The 20,285-nt window shown below is 54.7% G+C and overlaps 3 protein-coding genes across 3 annotated transcripts; 2 read left to right on the forward strand and 1 right to left on the reverse strand.

Annotated features, from left to right (window-relative positions):
- Positions 1-82: 82 nt before the first annotated feature.
- Positions 83-3,160, forward strand: MONBRDRAFT_34929 (uncharacterized protein; the record flags this gene model as incomplete). Its single annotated transcript, XM_001743052.1, has 10 exons — positions 83-456; positions 541-681; positions 765-857; positions 943-1,107; positions 1,224-1,286; positions 1,418-1,906; positions 2,113-2,319; positions 2,457-2,610; positions 2,693-2,799; positions 2,912-3,160. The coding sequence occupies exons 1-10, from the start codon at positions 454-456 to the stop codon at positions 3,158-3,160; spliced, it is 1,671 nt and encodes a 556-aa protein (XP_001743104.1). The 5' UTR covers positions 83-453.
- Positions 3,161-4,315: 1,155 nt separating this feature from the next.
- MONBRDRAFT_31262 (uncharacterized protein) lies at positions 4,316-10,231 on the reverse strand. The gene is made up of 24 exons (XM_001743375.1): positions 10,197-10,231; positions 10,010-10,076; positions 9,872-9,911; positions 9,710-9,765; positions 9,545-9,618; positions 9,290-9,417; positions 9,138-9,192; positions 8,723-9,049; positions 8,419-8,605; positions 8,197-8,307; positions 7,763-7,841; positions 7,545-7,686; positions 7,185-7,393; positions 6,929-7,070; positions 6,682-6,828; positions 6,278-6,584; positions 6,039-6,175; positions 5,778-5,888; positions 5,584-5,649; positions 5,265-5,447; positions 5,109-5,239; positions 4,884-5,012; positions 4,641-4,773; positions 4,316-4,526 (listed from the first exon to the last, which is right to left on the reverse strand). Exons 2-24 carry the CDS (start codon positions 10,062-10,064, stop codon positions 4,401-4,403), a joined length of 3,075 nt encoding a protein of 1,024 aa, XP_001743427.1. The 5' UTR covers positions 10,065-10,076; positions 10,197-10,231; the 3' UTR covers positions 4,316-4,400.
- Positions 10,232-14,362: 4,131 nt separating this feature from the next.
- On the forward strand, positions 14,363-20,169 carry MONBRDRAFT_5866 (uncharacterized protein; the record flags this gene model as incomplete). The annotated part of the gene is made up of 4 exons (XM_001743053.1): positions 14,363-14,659; positions 14,795-19,579; positions 19,725-19,883; positions 19,999-20,169. The coding sequence occupies 4 exons, from the start codon at positions 14,363-14,365 to the stop codon at positions 20,167-20,169; spliced, it is 5,412 nt and encodes a 1,803-aa protein (XP_001743105.1).
- Positions 20,170-20,285: the final 116 nt, after the last annotated feature.

Raw genomic sequence — 20,285 nt, forward strand, 5'->3', positions numbered from 1 at the left:
GAGAACCCCAGTCTCCAAGTCTCTCCAAGTCTTTGAGCAGATTGACGGCTCTGCAAATTTTGAGTGATCGCCTTGGTGACAAGCGACAACAACAACAACCACACTCAAAAAAAAGAAAAAAAGGAAAAACCCCTTTCACTCACTCGAGGCGACACCGGCGACACCGGCGACAGCGTCAGCGTCAGCGAGGCAGCCAGAGGAGCCTTGAGATTGATTCAGTGGCAGTGATCAAGTCATTGAGATTCAGACAATCAGCCGGCTGAGCACTGGAGACGGACCCAAATACTTGTTGGGGCCAGCCAGATTAGGAGGGCGCCCTTTTCTGCGCGGCACTTGAGCTTGCTCGAGTCGGGTGCCTGCAAACAAGGCTTTGATTCTTGATACACACACCTTGCTCGCTCCATCATCCAAAGCATTTGCTCACTAGCGCTACGATCACTTGAACCGGACAAGATGGTACGGTCTCTGCCCCCTGCTCGTGGTTGAAACAGGCAACAGACTGGAAGGTCTGTTTAACCGGACGTCCCCCATCCCTCGTAGATGCTCTCTCGCACCAAAGCGGCAGAGGTCGACGATGCAGAGCTGAAGAGGCATCGCAGCGCCAAAAAGCAAAAGGAATTGCCCAAACTTGAGTCGTTCCTGCGCAAGCGCGACTACGTTGGGGCCCTTACGCTGCTCGAGGTACGAGGTGTTTGCGTGTGTATCCTGACTTGAGGGTCTGCTGGCATGGTGATTCGACCGCATTCACGCCTCGCCCTTGATAGTTTTGCGAGGGCGCTGGCAAGCCCCTTGAACATTCTCAAGAATGGATTGCCTACTGTTGTTTCCACCTGGGCCAGTTTGCTCGCGCGCTCAAGGTGCGTCCTAGCTCTGCGGTACACACCCCATGGCGCCTGTTTTTGGACGACTCGCCCGATTTCTCTCACCTCGCCCGCTTGCCAGGTTTTCAAAGCCATTCTCGAACAGCCAGATGCTGACGCCAAGCATTGGACCCACTTGGCCTGCTGTTGCTTCTTTCTCGGCATGTACCAAGAGGCTGACGATGCTGCCGGCAAGGGCCCTCAAGGCCCGCTACAAAACCGACTTCAATTTCATCTCTCCCACAAAGTATGTCTTCTCGTATGGTTGACTTGACACCGGCGTCCCTGCCACTGCTAGAGGGCCTATGCTTACTGAAAGCCTGTCCAATTGGAACATGGCCGGCGGGCTGTTTTACATGTTAGTTTGGCAACGAAACACGATTGATGAGCTTTCACAAGAATCTTGAAGACGTGGTGGAGGACCAGGTAGGTCGAGAATCAGTGCACCCGCCATCGCATGGCAGACCGTCCCCTTGCTGTGGTGTGTACGTGATGCGCTCTCGATCCTGCCACTCTTGACCTGCCTAACCGTCATGATCCGTGTCACCTGCACACAGCTGAGTCTGGCCTCCATCCATTACTTGCGAAGCCATTATCAAGAAGCCATTGACATTTACAAGCGCCTCCTGCTTGAGAACCGTGACTACCACGCGCTCAATGCCTACATTGCCCTCTGCTACTACAAGCTGGACTACTACGATGTCTCGCAAGAGGTGCTGCAGTCCTACCTGACTCAGTTTCCAGATAGCGCCACCGCTCTCAACCTCAAGGCTTGCAATCACTTTCGTCTATACAATGGCAAGGCCGCTGAGGCCGAGCTCCTCTCTCTGCAAGAAAAGGCATCCGCCTCTTTTGAATACGCTCAGGACATTATCAAGCACAATCTCGTGGTTTTCCGCGATGGCGAGAGCGCGCTTCAGGTCATGCCCAAGCTCATCGATGTCCTGCCCGAGGCACGTCTCAACCTGATCATCTACTACCTGCGCCAAAATGATCTGGAGGAGGCGTACAAATTGACCCAAGATCTCGATCCCAACGTACCTCAGGTAAGCACCTCACGGGCCTTGCCAAATAACCACCACCACCACCATCCTTGTCTTCTCCTGCGGTTGTGTCCAAGCAGCCGCTTCTCTGCGGACGCTGGAAAGCCGGTCGTGAGAGCAATGGTCGCTAGCTTTACAAGCCGATTCCAGCACCTCTTGTCCACTGTCTCGTACCTGTGCTGGCCGTGCTCACATTGGCTTTGAAATAGGATTATATCATCAAGGGCGTCGTCAATGCTTGCGTTGGCCAGGAGCACGAGTCGCAGGAGAACCTCAAGTTGGCTCAGCAGTACTTCCAGCTCGTTGGTGGCTCGGCCAGCGAATGCGACACCATTCCCGGTCGCCAGTGCATGGCCTCGTGCTTTTACCTCCTGCGTCAATTTGATGACGTTCTCATTTACCTTGACTCGATCAAGGTGGAGCAGCGTGTCTTGTCTTGCACCCGCCATTAGCTCGCTTTGCCATGGTGCTAAAACATGATGGCAGATCTGGATGACTTGCCTCCAAACTCATGTCAGCTTGACCCGGTCGTTATGGGACATTCTATTGATAGAGCTACTTTTACAACGACGATACCTTCAACTTCAACTATGGGCAGGCCCTGGCCTCGTGCAGCAAGTGGAAGGAGGCCGAGGAAGCCTTCTTGTTGATCCAATCAGAAGAATTGCGTGATGACTTCCATTACCTTTCGTGGCTGGCACGCTGCTGTACGTGCTGACCTTTCCCGTCGTCGCGGCATGTGCAATGGCGCCTTCTCGCCTGATTTGCCGCCACGCTTCTTGCACACAGACATCATGAATCGCAAGCCGCGCCTCGCTTGGGAACTGTACCTCAAAATGGAAACCTCTTCTGATTCCTACCACTTGCTGCAACTCATTGCCAACGACTGTTATAAGGTTTGGCCAGTCGGCCTGGCTTCCTTTGTACACTGTCTGCATTTGCCTTGTGACGGCCGACCGTGCTCACGTCCGGGAATGGTCTTGTTCCGATTGGTCTGGGCACCAACAGATGGGGGCATTCTACTACGCGGCCAAGGCCTTTGATGTTTTGGAGCGCTTGGACCCAGATCCCATGTACTGGAACGGCAAGCGCGGCGCCTGCGTTGGGGTTTTCCAGCAAATCATTGCGGGACAGGAACCCAAAGAATCGCTGCGGGAGATGATTGCCATTTTGATGAACAGCAACAGCCCTCAGGTCGAGCAAATCACTCGTGTCATGAAGAAGTGGGCCAAGGAAAACCGCATTCCTGTCTTGTAAGCGCCCTCCGGCACTCCTTCCGACGCCTCTCGCACCTGTACTTCCTTGATTTGTGCTGAGCTGGACCAGAAAAAATTTAACTCCATGTAGAAAAAACGAGTCAACTACACACACACACACACAAACACACACACACGCAAAAAAAGATCAGATCAAATCATCAAATTTTTTGATTTTTTTGGCAACAATAATGAGCACGATGGACGACGTGAAGATCAAGTAGGGCCAGATTGGCAGGTGCATGCTCCTGCTTTTTGACGCAGCCAGAAGGAGTGTTTATAATCCCTGACACGCCTTTCTCATTGTGTTTTCCCTTTTGCTGACACCAGAGTCAGCTCAGTCCTCAATGGCGACACAAAGTCGTTTGGGAAGCAGCACCTGAATGATGGCCTGGATGACACGTGCTGGAACTCGGAACCGGTGGGATATTTGCTCAACCGCTGCTAGTCGCATCCTCGAGGAGGTCTACATAGGCTTCTCTTTCCGCTTTTACTGCTTCTGAAATAAAAGAGACCCTGCGCCCCAGGGCTCTTCACAGGTTCTTATCCATGCTAATCTGAAACTGATGGCTCGCTCAGGGTGAGGAGCAAGTCATTGAAATGCGCTTTGCCGCGCCTTTGGTTCCCCAAATTTTGACCTTTGTCTTCCAAGGGGGCTTCGTGGGTGCGTCAATGCGTCCGAGCTGGCAACTTCTACCGTCCGGATGACAGGCTCTCTGAAAACTTCTTTTTTCGGCTTGGATCCCCTGACGCCTCTTGCTTGCCGCAGGCTTGGAATGTCTCATTGAGGGCAAGACCCTCGGTGGCGCTTATGAAACACTCGGCCGTGTTTACCCTGAAGATGTCAACCACGAACAGCAGTTTGCTTTCAACGAGACTCGGATTGAGGTCCAACAGCTGCGATTGACCTTTACCAAGTTTTCCGACTTTTTTGGCCGCGTTACTCTTTACAAGCTTGGCGTGGACGAGCAAAGTTCATAGATAGGCTGAACCACCCACCCCTTATAAGTGCACTGGCTGCTGTGCAGCTACCCGAGGGTGAAAGAGAATGTCCTTGCGTTGCCCTGAGCAAAGCGGTTTTTGCCTTGCGAGTGTTCTTTTCGCACGTCTCTCTTTTCTGGCTCGGTTTGAAAGGAGGATGCGTCCCTCTTGATTGTTTTTTTTTCGAATTGGGCCCTCTGTCATTGTGGACTCGATGGACCAACCACAACGGCCGTTGGGCCCTGCAAATGGAAGTGCTTCTATACCAAAGCAAATCCCTCCGTTTCCTCAAGCGCATACCCAAGCTTGCGTTCCAGCTCTTCACGTGTTTCGTACGGCGGCAGGTCGAGCACATTAAAGCAGGTATGAGCAACTGGAAGTCGAGTCTATCATCACCCGGACCCACAGTGCTTGTGAGATTGAAGCCGTAGTTGACAAGACAGACATGAAAGAGAGGTAGTCGAGCCTTCTCCCTTTTAGGGTGCCTGCAAGAAACGTACCGTGTCAGCGACACGCTGAATGGTCACCTTGATGCCCTTGGCGCCTTGCACGGGCACGCGCATGGAGCCCGTCAGAAACATGAGGAAGCGACGTCGCTTGGATTGCGGCAGTGCCAAGACATAGTCCCAAAACCTGTCATCACAAAACGAATGGTCATGAAGGGAATGTGCATCTGAGGGCAAGCCCCAGCATGACCTCCCGTTCCTCCTCGACCCGTCGTCGAGCAGCGTTAGGTATCATACCACTGAACGACTGTGTCCTTGGCCGAGTAATTAATATATCGCGCATTGTCCTTTAACTGGTCGAGCTTGTACTCGGGGTTGCCACAGAGAAGTAGCTCCAGCTCGCGGGGCTGGAGCATGTAAAATGCACTACATTGTCCAGGTCCAAAGGGTTGACAAAGTCAGTTGGGGAAGGTTTACATGGTACAAGCTGCCATCTGTCGAAAGAATTGGGTTGCTACGTACGGTGTCTTTTGAACTATCATAAAAAAGCCAGTGCGAAAGGCATCGACAGAAGCTGCGACGCGTTCATACAAGTAATACTGCACGTAAAGTTGCACATACTCGTGCTTGTTCAACGCTGTCACGTCCATCTCCTTTCCGCCCGCCTATACAACAAACCCAACGGTTTGCTTGAGCAAGGTCGGAAACAAGGACGGGAGTCACCAAAACACACAAACACACACACACACACACACACACCTTGAGCTCCATCGTCTCCACCCGACCATCAACATCCTTGTGTGAAAGTTCAAAGGTTAACCCAAAGACTTCTTTTTCGTTGTGACCGTCATAGTCAAGGAGCTTTGGTTGATGTGGTCAACCAATAATCGCGAAGGAAAGGCCACATGATCAAGTGAGACGTGAAGAAGTTGAAGACCATAGTGTGCCAAAATCAGCAAGAAGAGCGGGTGCATAACAAGCGAAGCGTGGAACTGACCGAGCGCAGGCCCTTGGCCACATCCGGGGCACATGACGCCAAATCGTCAAGAGTCAGCTGGCTCATCTAAGCACGATGTATCCAGAATGCGTCCAGCGCTGAGCAATACCGGGAAACATGTCCTGACTGTGCTCGTACGGGACCATGGAGGTGATATTGATTGGCAATGAGTCAGGCTGAGCGGTTCAACGGACCTCAGGATCTGCCAAAAGCAGCATCTTGTAAAAGACAGAAGGGAACAGAGGCTCAACAAGCACATGATTGTACAAAGCCAAGCCAAACAAGAGACCCATGGCATAGTAGGCCTGCAGACACGAGGTATGGTGAGAAAAGGGAAACAGGCCCGCCACCAAGCAACATGGCGACACATTTGAAAACACCAGAAATGATGCCAGCTCTCCGATAGCTCCGATGGGTGCCAATACCAGGGCAAAAGTTCTAGCACAAATCCTGACCTGCAAGCGGTCTTCGGTAGGACCTGCAAACCAAAACCATCGCAGACCCTCGGACTCCATCGGGACAAACGCATGGGCATACAACTTGGGCATGACCAGCTGGAAGAATTCTTTCACCAAGCCACCCTCATCCACGCCTGCACCCCAGGGGAAGAGCAGCAACAAGCCAGTCAGTCCCAGCTCTGCCAAACAAGCGGCCAAAACACCAGGCCAACAGCAGTCACTAGGGCGCGACATGCCTTCTTCGTCCTCAAATTTGATCCGAAGGGGCTTTGTCCATTGGGTTGGCGAGACCATGGAAAGAGCCTTCATAGTATCTTCCAGGATGTCAGTTCGGCGCACCTTTAGCACCAACACAGGTGCCTCGGCACCTGTGAGCATGCTCGTCATGGCCGATTGCATCATGGCAGCCTGGGACGCTTGAAAAACAATCTGCTCTTTCACGGGCAAGGGGATCAAAAACGGAAACATGCAGAAGCTAAAAACATTGCTCTTGTTGAGTACCCAGACCAACATTTCTTGAAGCATGGCCGGCGTAGACCCAATCTACGCAAAAAAGCATAGCAGCGCTGACCTAATGAGCTGTCCTTACGCAAGCAAGCAAATTTCGGCTCATGCAGCATGACGAAGAAACGACACCGACATGATCGTTGTAAAATGCCGACGCTTTGAGCTTGTCAACACGCTTGTTCAGGAAGTATAGGGCTTGAAGACTCACGCAAGTCAAATACACGGGCTCTGAGGCGGTGCCACGGCCTGTGAGAAGATGGCTCAAGTAGCCTTGTAGCACCTAGCAGCACGTGCAAAAACGTGGGGTGCCGCGACACGAGGTGGAACTGTAAGACTGGCTGAACCATGAGCCGTCAACCGAGCTACGGCAAGCTCCGTACCTGAACAGCCCGGTGCAAATAGGTGACTGGCGCATGCAGGTAGGACTTGAGCATGTGCTCGCCAACCGCGTCACTACGTTGGTGCGTGACTTGTGTAAAGACGCGCACCAACCCTTCCAAGGGCACGCTGTGACTTTCCGGCCTGTAAGCCAAGGCCCAGAGCATGAAGAAGAGGTGGTGAAGAAAAGGAGGAAGAAGAAAGCGCCAAAAGTGCCACGAAAGACTGACGACGGCATCAAAGCAAAGATGGACCCACTTGAGCAGCAATGGACATTCCAGCAAGACCAGAAGAAAGAGATAATGATTCTCGTTGATGGGAGAAATGTGCTGGAGGTTGCCAAACAGCTTTCGTAGTGCACGGGACACGACCTCAGTGGCATGTTCGTCGTTGAGCGCGACAATGGCCTCGAAAAACGATCGGACCTGACCAAGCGCCACAATCACGCCATCTGCTGGTCTGTCCGTCTATCGGACAGGCACAATTCAAGGCGTGAATGGCCTTGGCAGTGTCGTGATCCCAAATTGTGCGTGCGTGTGTGCATGTTTTATGTATACATGTGGATTTGGCAACGTTTATGTATCAGCGCCTTGTTCTGTTTTGTGCAGGAACACTGACCGTTGTCAAAAAGGCGGCGTTGAGACATCCAGCCGAACTGAGCATGATTTCAAGTTGCTGATGCAGTCGAGGCCGATCTGTTCGAGCGAGCTCGCGCACCTGATCAGCGGTCAGAGCGGCGATCGGCATTGCGATGGCCAAGCTAGTACAAGCACCAAATTGAGCGCTTTGCCAGCGCGTGCATCAAGCAAGAAGCACGCGTGATCAAAACGACATACTCATCAAAAGCAAAGGCGCGTTTAGACTCGGGGGCTTCTTCGGCTCTTTCCTCGTACAGAACCAAGCTGTGGTCCCCGCCTGCAGTGATCTGCACAATGAAAGCAATGACATTGACGAATAAGATCAGAACCAACCGGCTGCGGTGACACGCTACTTTTGGTAAAAAAGCATAGTTTCCAGTCCATGGTAGTCAACGTAGGCGTCAAGGAGAAAGTAAACGCAAACGCAAACGCAAACGCAAACGCAAATGCAAACGCACACACACTCACGCTTGATATCCTATGCTCAGAGGGTGGTCGCAACAGAAGCGGCGTCCGAGAATTGTCACGGCTGTGGGCCGGGTGGTCTACGGTGAACCGATCACCTCTGAGGTGAGATGCAGCGAGCCAAAGACAACAGCGTGTATGAGCGCCTCTTGAGCTGCCATACATACCTGCAGCCACACCCAGCTGGGCTAAGGAGTTGGCGCCAAAAGTAAAGAGCAACTGCTTGTGAAAGGTCGAGGGGGTCGGAGTCGTTTGATTGGACGTGACCACCAGCAGAACTGGCAAAGATCCCGAGGCATCGAAGGCAGCCGCGTGAGATTAGGCAGGCCTGCTGCATAGAAAGAAAGAAAAAAAAAGAGGACTTATGAGGCACGTTGTATTGGCTGTACCTGAGTGACGTTTGCCCGTGGCAATGTCGGCGATGTGACCATGCTCTTGCACCGAGTCGATTTCCCGGGGAAGCAGAATGGCATCCGCATCGTCACCCACACCGCATTGGCCCCATTGGTTGCCTCCCCAGGCAAAGGCGTGCCCTGTGGCAGAGCGGGCTAGGCTATGAAAATCGCCGGCGCTCACCTATGGTCTCAAAAAGAGGTGTGTTGGGCTATGTGAGTGCTGGTGTGGGAGCGAGCGATGATATTGCCACAAGCCAATGACTATGCGGACAGAAAAGGACCACGAAACGCAGTATACCTTGACTAAACCTTTGCGCAGGGCAGCCCGCACCAACTCTGGACGCAGACGCGGCTTGGTGTCCCCAACACCCAACTGCCCGTGCTCGTTGGCGCCAAAAGCATAGAGTTCGCTTGCGGCTGTAAGAGCCAACGAATGTTGACGGCCCGCGGCTAGCCCAACCACACCCCGGCCGTTGAGTTCTGGAATGGGCGTGGGCTGATAGGAGGGAACAAAGTGGCCGTTGCCCAGCTGGCCGTTGGCATTTTCACCCCAGGCAAAAACGATGCTGCTTGCGGAGAGGGCCAGGGCATGTCGCCCCCCAACACTCAAGGCTACGATGGGCACCTGTGCATGACATGCAGCGCAGAGAGAGATTAGGCATTGGCAAAGAAAACAAACTTGCTACACATTTACAGTGAAGGGAAACACAAACATCATGCAAACTGCGAATAATCTTGGGAACCCGATGTCCTTCCTCACTGGTCTGCCTGCAAACAAGTCATGACAGTCATAGTAAAAGGTGGTGAGAGCCACAAGCCAAAACCGATGGCCGCCGAGTCGCGCATGTGCATACACGCTACTGACCGGCCACAGCCCAGCTGGCCACGTTCGCCAGCACCAACGGCATACACCTTGCCGCGATCATCGAGCATTAGACTAAAGTCCTCGCCGGCTGCGACCTGACGTATGCTCGCCACTTCAATCGCCTCAATCTGGTCGCCACGGCGCAGTCTCGGTGAGTGATGGGATTAGGGGTAGAGATGTGCATATGGTCACATCACCCTGGCACATTCGCGACTTTTTTTTTTTTTTTGCAAAAGTTGGCGAGATCTGACGGACCCGCTTGAAGATGCCTGCGGGACCACTCCGTCCAAGCTGGCGGTGATCATTCTTGCCCGCCGAGTAGACCAGTCCTAGAAGACAAGCTCAAGAGCTCATGAGGGGAGACCTCATGACTAACCGAAATGCACCCTGCCATCCCATGTCCATAAACTGGCACCTGACCATCAGTAGTGACGAGCAGGCTGTGGTAAGCTCCTGCTGCTGCTGCTCGCAACCCGCTGAAGTGCATTTGCATGTTTCACAGATGTGAGCACACCCAGGAAGCAACGTGTGAGGGTGGGGAAGGGGGGGTGGGGGGGAGAGAGGCTGATCAGTGACGCGGACCTGGGCACGGCCAATGACCGATATGATGTTGAAATGGGACCTGTTTGCGGTTCATGGAACAATGGTGAGCTTCACGGCATCACAAGGGCACATGCACAGGGCACATGCACAACAACAAGGCGAGAAGCAAGTCAATACCTTCGTCGCCCAACCCCAGTTGCCCGGCGCCGGCAGCGCCAAACGCAGCTGCCATTCCTCACTGCCGCTGGTAAATACCACGAGGCCGACGCGTTGAGTTGACACTTTGCTGCCCCGAGTCAAAGACGAGTTTTGGAGCAGCAACCGATGGAGAAACAACCTCTAACCATCATCTAAAGAAACTTACCCTGCACCAGATCACAGTTCCGTGGCAACACCGATCCAAGCACTTCTCAAGGAAAGAAAACTACAAGATTTTATCCGCAGCCACCCAGCCCAATCCAGCCCAGCCGAGCGCAGTCCGAACAGCAGTGAGACGAGAAGCAAGCACGGAACGGAAACGAGCAGCGAGAGCTCACAACCCGCTCCGTCCAGCAACTTCGGACAACAACGAGAGAAGGCTCCACGACACACAAACGTCAGAATGACAAATCCGCCCTAGTTAATCTAACACGTACATCTCTTAAATGTAATTTCTTGGCCACTTGGCAAACAGTGAGTGTGCGCTTGAGTGAATAAGTGTAGTTGACGACACACTTTCACATATACCCCTCCAGCTCAAACTGCAACTGTTGAGGTGTGTGTGTGTGTGTGTGTGTGTCGGTCCAGCGCGGCAGCGTCCTGCTGAGGCTGTTCAGGCTGGTCGTGGTCGTGGTTGTGGGCGTGGGCGTGTCAGGCAGTGATTCATCAATCCCGGTTTCAAACGGACGTGTCTAGGCTGGTGTGACGCAGGGTGCAAAGCCCCGTTGAGTCGCCTCGCGCAGGCTCACAGCGGGCGCTGCTTGCCCGGTTGATTGCTGACTCGGACAACTTGTGCTCGGGTGCGTGTGCCCGCTGGCTTCACTGAGTGGCAGCCCATGGCTCTTCGCCGCACCAGCCTTGCGCATGAGCCAAAATCCTTCCACCTCTTGTGCTCTGCACCATGACCACTTGAATCACAAATCGCCACGCCACTCCCTCTTCCAACTGTGCAGTAGAGGCTGAATCAGCTCCACTCCTGGCTCACGAGCTCCACCGGCCACCATGCGGCTGGAGCACTCCTTTGCCGGCAAGCTCTTTGCAACACATCTTGTCACCTCAATAGCCTGCACGCACGCCTAATGTCACCATGATCACCTTGCATTCCCAGGTGGCCCCAATGATCAGCCCTATGTCGTCACCGATGGCCAATCGGCCGTTACCGATTTGTGGTATGGGCGCGCCTCTGTTTGACATTGGCTGGGCCGAACCGATCACGCTTGCGTATAACACAGTCCGCCTTGATCGCTGCTGGAACGAATTGTTAGGCATATGCCAGCGGTTCCCGCGTCATCTTCCTTTCTCTCTCTCTCTCTCTCTCTCTCTCTCTCTCTCTCTCTCTTTCTCTCTCTCTCTCTCTCTCTCTCTCTCTCTCTCTCTCTCTCTCTCTCTCTCTCTCTCTCTCTCTCTCTCTCTCTCTCTCTCTCCCTCTCTCTCTCTCTCTCCCTCTCCCCTCTCCCCTCTCCCCCCTCCCCCCGCCCCCCGCCGCCTTCTGGCAACTGCGTCTGTTATGCGTGCACAGTGTCAACAAAACATCAACCACCCTCTAGCTCCCTGGAACGTCTTCTCACTGCTGCTACCGGAACTTTTCCCCCAATTCATTAGCTGATTGTTTCACATGGCTCTGAGGTCGTCATCTATCGACCAACTGCGACCCTCAGTGATAAAGCGGTTTGTCTCCGTTCATCTGAGGCATGCTTGAAGAAATTGGTCCTGAGCATGCCTCGCAGACAGCATCGCATTCCACCGTCGCCGATAAGCCCAACTCACGTTCAACTCGATCTTGTAGGCCTCGGGTGTTGAGGTGCACTGGCAGGAAGCAGCTGTCATTGAAGCAGGTCAAGGCGAAGAATTCATCTCTACTTGCTGGGATAGGTGGGTTTCGCCGCACACCGGCTCCTGTGTTCTCCCACTCTTTTGCAAAGACCGTGATTTCTTGTTTTCCACACTCCTCATCATCCCCTGACCGTGCCAATGATACACTTGTAGAGGAGGTGGCCGCTTTTTGCTTGGCAGTAGCAAGCGCATCATGCTGTGGTGTGACGATGTAAGCTGTCCTTGTTGCCCATGCTAATTACCCGCAACCTGGTTGCTTTCCCTCTGTCGTATACCCATCACCCCCTCATTCGCAACAACTACTCCTGCATCATTAGGCGCTAGTTGGGCAAGCAAAAGAACCGCTCAACTCGCCGCTGCCCAAGGTGACCGATTGTACTGCTGCTCACTGACCATGGTAGCTCCTTTTTTTTTGACCCTGTTGCGCGCTCTGACACTTTTTTTTTTTCTTCTTTTTTTCTTTTTTTTTCTTTTTTTCTTTTTTTTCTTTATTCTAGGCCCATCGTGGTCGCTACCAATGTGTTTGGTCTCAGTCAACCGCATCGCCAGTTCACCACCTCTTAATGAGCCCCAACGGCCAGCTCTTCTTGTCCGCGGGCCTAAACGATCGCCTGCCCAAGGTATGTGTCCTCGCTGCTCTCAACCAAAAAGGCTGCACCACCCTCCAAGGTACTGCTTACACTCACCTGACTTTCTTGGCTTTAGCTATGGTTTCGCCGTCCCCATGCTTCCCTCAAGCGTGGTGACGCACATGATATTGTATTTGAATTTGTACATCTGCCACACCCGCGCTCCGTCATTGCCTTTTCTTGGCGCGTGCCCGTCCACGACTGGGAGCGGTATGTCATCAGCCGGCGCCGCCGCCTGCCTCCCATCTATAGTCATGCCACACGCGATTGGCTCGATCTGTTTGCTTGCTGTGCCAGGGACAATCGATTGCCTCACCCGATAACTGCTTGTCTAACGTGACAGGAGTGTACTCTTGACCTCGTGTCGAGATGGCCGCTGCCGGATTTGGTGTGAAACAGCCGTCTACGAGCCATTTGGCTTTTTCTGCTCACAAGTCCTTGAAAATCAAAATAAGGGCGCCCAGCACAACGACCAGGATTTACACCCGTTTGTCCTTCACTGGGTCAACATCAATGTCAGCCCCTGCTTCCGCTGCTCAGACTTCCCTCTCCTTGTATTAATATGATCGGCGGCCGGGGATTTCTTAACTCTTAACCGCCGCTCCCTTGCCGCTGTTTCGGCAGAGCGTCGCAACGCCCGAAGCCCAGTTGTCTGGCCCGGGCGGCGCCCAACCGCCCAATGGCGATGGGCCAGCCCGAGGTCTCAATCGCATCGAAGAAGAGGACTCAAGCAGGCCTTTAAAAGGTCTCAACCTCACGCCGGCCCACCCAAAGTACGTTGCTCGCCCGAGTACTGGTCGTTAGCAGAGTTGAAAGCAAGCATCACCAAATTCACAAGCACTGACGAGATGTTATGTCCTCTGTACCGGACGGCGATTCATTGAATGCAGGAAATCATCGGCCATCAAGCGCAACCTCTCCGCCAATGACATGACTGCCTACGGTCTGTCTTCCAACGCCGTGAAAACATGAGACATGTTCTTTTTTTTTTTTTTTTTCTTTTTCTTTTTTTTCGGTGCGCCCTCATACGCAATATCTTGTGCAGAAGCAAGTTTCAGCCAAAACCAAAACTTTCAAAAAGTGCAGACTGCTCCAGGTTTGTGCCCGTTTATCATGCTTGAAGGAGCACGTCGTCTATCCCTGCGCACGTGTATGATCAAAGCAGCAACAGCAGCAACCCCCTCCTGATTCAAGCCGACGCCCACCCTAAAGCCTCCCACCGATGCTGCTTTTGACTGGTATTCTTCTTCTAGACTTTGATATCATGACCAATGATCTCTTGGCTCCTGCTGTCCGACACTTTCCTCCCTCATCAATCGGTGGCATTCGCCAGCTGCCTCAGGCTAACCTGAGCACTCGCGTACGTTGGCCCGCTGACATCACTTCTTTTTTGGCACCCCTTTTGCATTAGCTGTTGTGTTTTGCTCATACCATGCCTACGCTGCCCAGGGCCAAGGTGCAGATTTGATGTTCCACGTCGAGCGCGACGGCAGTCTGACCTTTTGGCGTGTCGATTACCTTTGTTCCGAGCCACGGTACGCTTTTGCTTGCACTGAATGCATTCTGATTAGTGTTTGTGCAACTCATCTGGCTTCCTCCTTGGTGGTCCCTCAGCCGCGCCCCTCGCGTCAAGGTGATCTCGCGTGGACCTCCAGTCATTCCAGCCACTGATGCCGCCTCCCCCTGCTACAAGGTTGGCCCTGCTTCCATGCCCCAGCTATAGCTATAGCTGGCCAATTTTCGCTAGCATGTAGTACCTTGCTGCATGTGGCAAGCAAGCTCAAATTGCCCCCGCACGCTCTAGGTCTTAATTCACTCTGATCTTGAAGTGACAGCCGGGGTGGTGGGTAACGCGTCTGATGCTCCCGGCATGGCGGCCAGCACGAGCGCAAGTGAGGCGGGCACAGCGCTACCGAGCACAACGAGCGGCAGCTGTCGAGCCTCACGGCCCATCGGCATCACGCTTCATCATAACAGTGGTGTGCTCGCGCACTGGCGCGTACACTTTGAACTTGACTCTGCGTTCTCCTCCGTCGTCGCTGTTGACTGCGTGGCCCGCTGTGTCGGCCACACGCGTCCCATCAACGTGATCAAGGCCCATCGCCAGCTTGGCTGTGCCATCTCCATGGCCGTTTCCGATGACGAAGCTGAATTGTTGGTGTGGAAGGTATGAGGCCCTCTACCCATGCGTCCCTTCTTCTGACCCCCATCTCAACCATTGCATCGTGTGCCCACGCGCCCCTGCCTCATTGAATTGCTGACCTGCTTTCGGGGCGGCCGTGTGGTATGATCTCTCTTGCAGGCCAATGATAGTCCTGTCATACCGACAACACATCGTGGGGATCAAAGTGTCACGCAGCTTGCCCGTATTAAACTGCCCGTGTCTGACATGGAAACCCGGCACCTCCAGCAGTCGATGGCTTTCTTTGAAACAGAGCGCTTTGTGGCTTGGGCCGTGGCCGTGGATAAGACAGTACACATGTTTGGGCTCGGTGCTGCTCGACTTGCCGACCGCTCGGCTAGTGCACAAGAGACCATGGCGCAGGGCGGGCTCATTTCACGCATGGCTTTGGCACCGAAGCGCCTGCTCAAGCTGACAAGCGACGAGCCCATTCAAGCGCTCTGCCTTGTGCGCCTCAACACCAGCACAGAGCGCGAGCGGCACGCCATTCTGCTCTTTGGCACAACCACAACGCAGATGGCCCTGCTCGATGCCGAGGGAGAGATGTTATCGCCCGACGCACTTGTGGCACACCCCGTGCCCCTCGTCCTTCCGAGCATCCAGGCCACTGCCTTAACGATGGTCCCCAACCTGAAATGGACGCCCGATGCCGACGTGAGCTCGATAACGCTGGACTCGTGTGGCGTCACTAGTGCAGCATTAGAGGCCTCGGTCAGCCAGCTGCAAGCCCACTTTGTGCTTGCCACATCCTCTGGCCTCCAGCTGTGGTGTGTCGAGGATGACGAGCAAAGCGTGCAGGCCACCGAGCTCCTGCGTGTGCCTTTGACGCTCTTGCCTCTCAACCAGGTGCAGATGGATGTGGATGTATCGCGCCTTGGACGTGCCGTCATCACGGCGCGCACCTCAGCCGTCACGGGCTCAAGTGCGACTGAGGTTGCGGTCGTAGACCTGCTGTCCCTGACCAATGGGCAAGAGCCCGCAGTTAGCCGCTTGCCCTCGGAGCTGGCCGTGCGCCACGTCACCTGGTGCTGCTTGGAAACGGAGGCTGAACTCCTCCAGGTGTGCTGCGACGACTTTTTGTATTTGCAATGCCTTGACGCCTCCGGTGATTTCCGGGTCTTGGCCAAGCAAAGCCATGCTAGCCTTCCCCAGCAAGCTGCTATGATGCAAGGCGGTGTGTGCATGATGGCCACCGAAAACGGCATGGACGTGTTCAGCAAATGGGATGAGCCTCTGCTCGCAGCTATTCGCGATACAGAAGCATTTCCGGCCGTATTTCTTCGCCTGCGCACGACGCCTGACCTGGGCGGCGCCAAACCGAGCTTTCACCCCGCTACACTTCGCCAGCTCGTCCTACACAACCAGGTCGACGCTGCCATGGACGTCTTACAGCAGCTCTGGACCAGTGTGCGGCCTTTCCGCATCTCGAAAGAAACTGCCGAGCTCGAACAAAACTCTTTCTTCACCTCCACGCTCGATGACTACCGCTTTGAGTTGGACGGCGTCAAGGAAAAGCAACACGCCATCGCGTGGCCCTGGCTACCTCTGGCACGGTATGCCGACCGAATGGAAGCCCAGCCGACCAAGACCGGCCCCCGTCAGCGCTTGATGACCAAAGAGAGCCTCTTGACTGCACACGCAGATACGGCCGGGGGCGACGAAGAACTCTCTTTGGCCGGCGTGGATCGCCTGCAACGTGCGTTGAGTTGTGTAAGCGACACTTTCATGGTAGGCAAACAATTGGATGAGCTTGGGGCCATGGCGCGCGTCGTGCTTCGCTTGAACGGTGTTGCCCAAGATTTAGATGAGGCTGGCCAGCTCTTCCGAGCCTGTTGGGAACTGGCCGTTCCCACAGCAGCAACAACGGAGGCCAGCCAGTCCGTTGATGCCCTTGGTGCATTCATCGGTGTGGTCAGCGACGCTGAGGACACGCTACTTGCCTTGGTGGATCAATTTGACGTTATGCAACAGCGCTGGCGCCCTGCAGGGGATCCGGATCTGCGCTGGGCAGACTTTCGCGCAGCTGGAGCTGGATACTGGGTGCGAAGCAAAGCCAAGCTGCAAGCTGTCATTGAGCGCATTGCAAAGGCTACTTTTCAGGCCACCAACGATCCTTTGGAGGCAGCCATATTTTACGTGGTGCTGCGCAAGGCCAAGCTTCTTGCAGGACTGTTCAAGCTCAAGAACAACGAGCGGATGGCCACTTTCTTCAACAACAACTTTGCCGAGGAGCGATGGCAAACGGCAGCTTTGAAAAATGCCTTTGTCTTGGTCTCCAAGCATCGTTTTCAAGAGGCTGTTGCCTTTTTCCTGCTTGGCCGTGACGTCGCCTCTGCCTTGAACATTTGCTTGCGCAACCTCAATGATCCACAGCTGGCTTTTGTTGTGGCCCGCCTGATGTACGATGATGAGACTGCCATCAGCTCCTTTGCCACCGACAGTTTGGCACAGCATCTCTCAGAGCATGGTGCACATTTGGCCGGGCGTGCCCTGGCATTGTGGCTGGGACGAAGTTATTGCGAGTCGTTTGACGAGCTCACGCGCGTCACGCAGCGCTTTGCCAACCCTGACCTGGCCCTGCGCCTTGCCCTGCGCCTTGAACAGCACAGCCAGCTGCGTGGCAAGCGGCGCGTCCCGACTAACTTGTATCAGCAAGCAGCCTCGAGTCTGGCGGCTGGTGGCCACCACATATTTGCTGCCCTCGTCTGCCAAGAGCTGCTGCAACGCCTGGAGGAGGAGGAAGCCAACTCCATCGCAGCACCTGACGGCGAGGTGAGTACGGCAGTTACGGATAGCAGCGGCGCTGCGACGTCACAACAGGATTTGATCAACTCGGGCACCTTTAGCTTCGATGCCTTTGGCGGCTTTGGGTTTGACGATTTTCCACCTGAGCCAGAACCCGAGCCCGTGGGGCCAGCAACAGACACTGCTCATGCAGATACGGATGAAAGCTCCTTGGAAAAGTTGCTCTCCGCCTTGATTCCACTAGCACGCTGTATTACCGTGCGTCGCTTGCGCCATGCATTGGCTGTGCACGTGGCCAGTGACCTGGGCCAGCTGAGCCAACTCCACATGCCCTGGTCCGCAGCTCTACGCAAAACGGCGGCGGGAGCTGCATTGTGCTTTCCGACCGCATCTCTAGATGTGCCCGTCCAACCTGGTACAGTACCGTGGCTTGCTCTAAATCTGGCGACCAATGCCTTTGATCTGAGCGCCGCGGGTAGTTTGCTGGCCGCTTGTAAACCGAGTCAATTGGTGCGACAGATGGAACGCGTGTCACGTGAACTGCTGAACTGTGCGCAGAGCTTTCTTGTCACGCGCTCTGGCCAGTCGGAGGAAGAACCTGGCGCCACCGCACCCGCGAGTGCAGACCTCAACACACTCTCTCACAAACTCTCGGCCAGCCTCTCTCGCTCCCTTCGCAAGGTCGCCATCGACCCCGAGGGCCTCCCGCTCCCTGTCTCGCCTGAAAGCTTGGCGGAGCAAGTTTTGGCTGTGTATGTGGCACGCGTGGCACTGCATTGGCGCGAGCGCAATCTCCCGGCACTGCAGAGCACCTTTGCGCGCTTTCACCCGACTAAAATATGGACTATTCTCTTTGGTGCGGAAAGCGAGTCGTGCTTGCTGGCGGCACAGCGGCTGGCCGCTGGCAAGCACGCAGCCGAACTTCAAGACACAGTGGAGTTGCTATGTCTTCTGGAGAACGAAGGGGCCAGTGAGGATGCGCTGCCTCCCGGCTTTACTCGGGAGGCAGTTCTCAACAGCCTGGATGCCTTGGCCGACGTTGAGGAAACTGAGGAGGGCCGGGAGTCAGACTCGGTGCCCCAGGATGCAGCGTACCGGTATCGCTGGGCTTTACTGGAACTGACGATTCTGCGCACGGTTTGTCGGCAAATAGACTGTGTCCTCGAATCAGCAGGCCTGGCCACCAGCGAGCTGAGTTGGACGAGCCCCGCGCTCTATCGCCTCGTCATGCGCTTGAGCCGACACGTGGACGTTCTGCGTACCGAGTACGATGCTCTGGCTACGCCTGACGTCTCTCTCGCTGGGTCGCTGGGCGACAGCGCGCCGTCAAACGACGGCGCGAACTTGACGGCCACAACGCGTAGCATCTTCAAAATGAAGGCGCTTGTTGAGCCTCGTAACAACCCTTTCAAGGGTGTCAATGCTCGGCGTCTGTGGCACACGCTCATCAACGCGCCACTCGTGCTTGAGCTGGTGCAGGGTGATTTGTTGGACAAATCGACGACGAGCGTGGGCCCCATTGTGGACCAATTGCCACTCGCAGACTGGTACACCATGGGCACGGTGCACCACGAGGTCGTGGACATGATTGCCACCTTGCGCTCCTCCAACACGCGCCTGGCACTCGGTACCACGCGTGATATTCTTGAGATTGATACGGACGCGTCTCTGCGGCAGGAGGGCCTCAAGGTGACACTCGAGCGCCCGGTTCCCAACACACGCCGTCTTTGCGGCCACCCTCGCCATGAGATGTACGTGTCCGCAGGCACGGATGATCAGCTGGTACTCTGGGAGTACGACAGTCCACAGCCGCAAGGATTATATCAACGCAAGTCCTCAAATTCGAGCGTGTCACACACCGCTTTTGATCTGTTCGGATGCCGCCTGGGTCAGGCGCAAAGTGACGGCACCGTGCACCTATGGCATTTCGCCCAACAATCGCGAGGTACTCCCTTTCGGGAACTTTCCTCCGGTCTGAAGCGGCTTGAGTACTTTGAATTTCTCAGCGCCAGTATTCTTGCCCTGGGTGGCCATCCACAAGAGCACCACTCTGTTGAAGTGTGGGACACTTTGCTGCCACCACGTCAAAGCGTCGTGCAGCGCTTCCACGTTACCGATGCCACCGCAACGAGCCTACTTTATCTGCCCGAAAAGCTTCAGGTATGACCGCCGTGCCGGCTTCTCTCTCCACCCCTCACCCATTCCATGCGTTTTCCCTCTTTGGGTCTTCCCCTTCTCCCACACCGACCTTGCTTCTCTTGCTCCCACTGGTCTCATCATGACTCGAACGTGGTTTGGCTTGCAGTTGCTTTGTGGTACTTCAAAGGGAGATGTGGCTCTGCTCGATATTCGAACACAGTCCATTGTCAAGACTATGCCCATGCACGATGGGTCGGTTCAGAAGATGCTCTTGTGTGAAGATGGCCACCATGTGACCACCACGGGTTTGGACGGTGCCGTACGGGTCAGTCTTTGTGATTTGCTCGCGACTTGGCTTGAGTGCCTCCGTACAAGGTTTGGGCCTCAAAATTTCGCTCACTTGTACGTTTGTTTTCTTCGTGACTCCTTTTGCTCCGTAGCTGTGGGACGCGCGCACTGGCACTGAGCGGTGCCGGTGGGATCAAGTGCACGGCACACGTGGTCGCATGTTTTCCGAGCGCGCCTCTGATCTAGCCCTCGTAGGGTCGCTGCTCTACTCAGTTGGGCCTGATGGGAGTCTGCGTTGCATCAACCTGCGCAACTTTGTTTAGGCGGTTTTAAAATGCAGCGTGCTTTGCTGTTGTGTGTAATTTTTTGTTTCAGCAGCACCTTGCGCCTTTCCTTCACGTGCCTCTCAAGTGTGTGTACCCAGAGAATTGAGGATTGA

This window comes from Monosiga brevicollis, genomic scaffold, assembly GCF_000002865.3.
Source record: "Monosiga brevicollis MX1 MONBRscaffold_3 genomic scaffold, whole genome shotgun sequence".
Classification (NCBI taxonomy): Eukaryota; class Choanoflagellata; order Craspedida; family Salpingoecidae; genus Monosiga; species Monosiga brevicollis.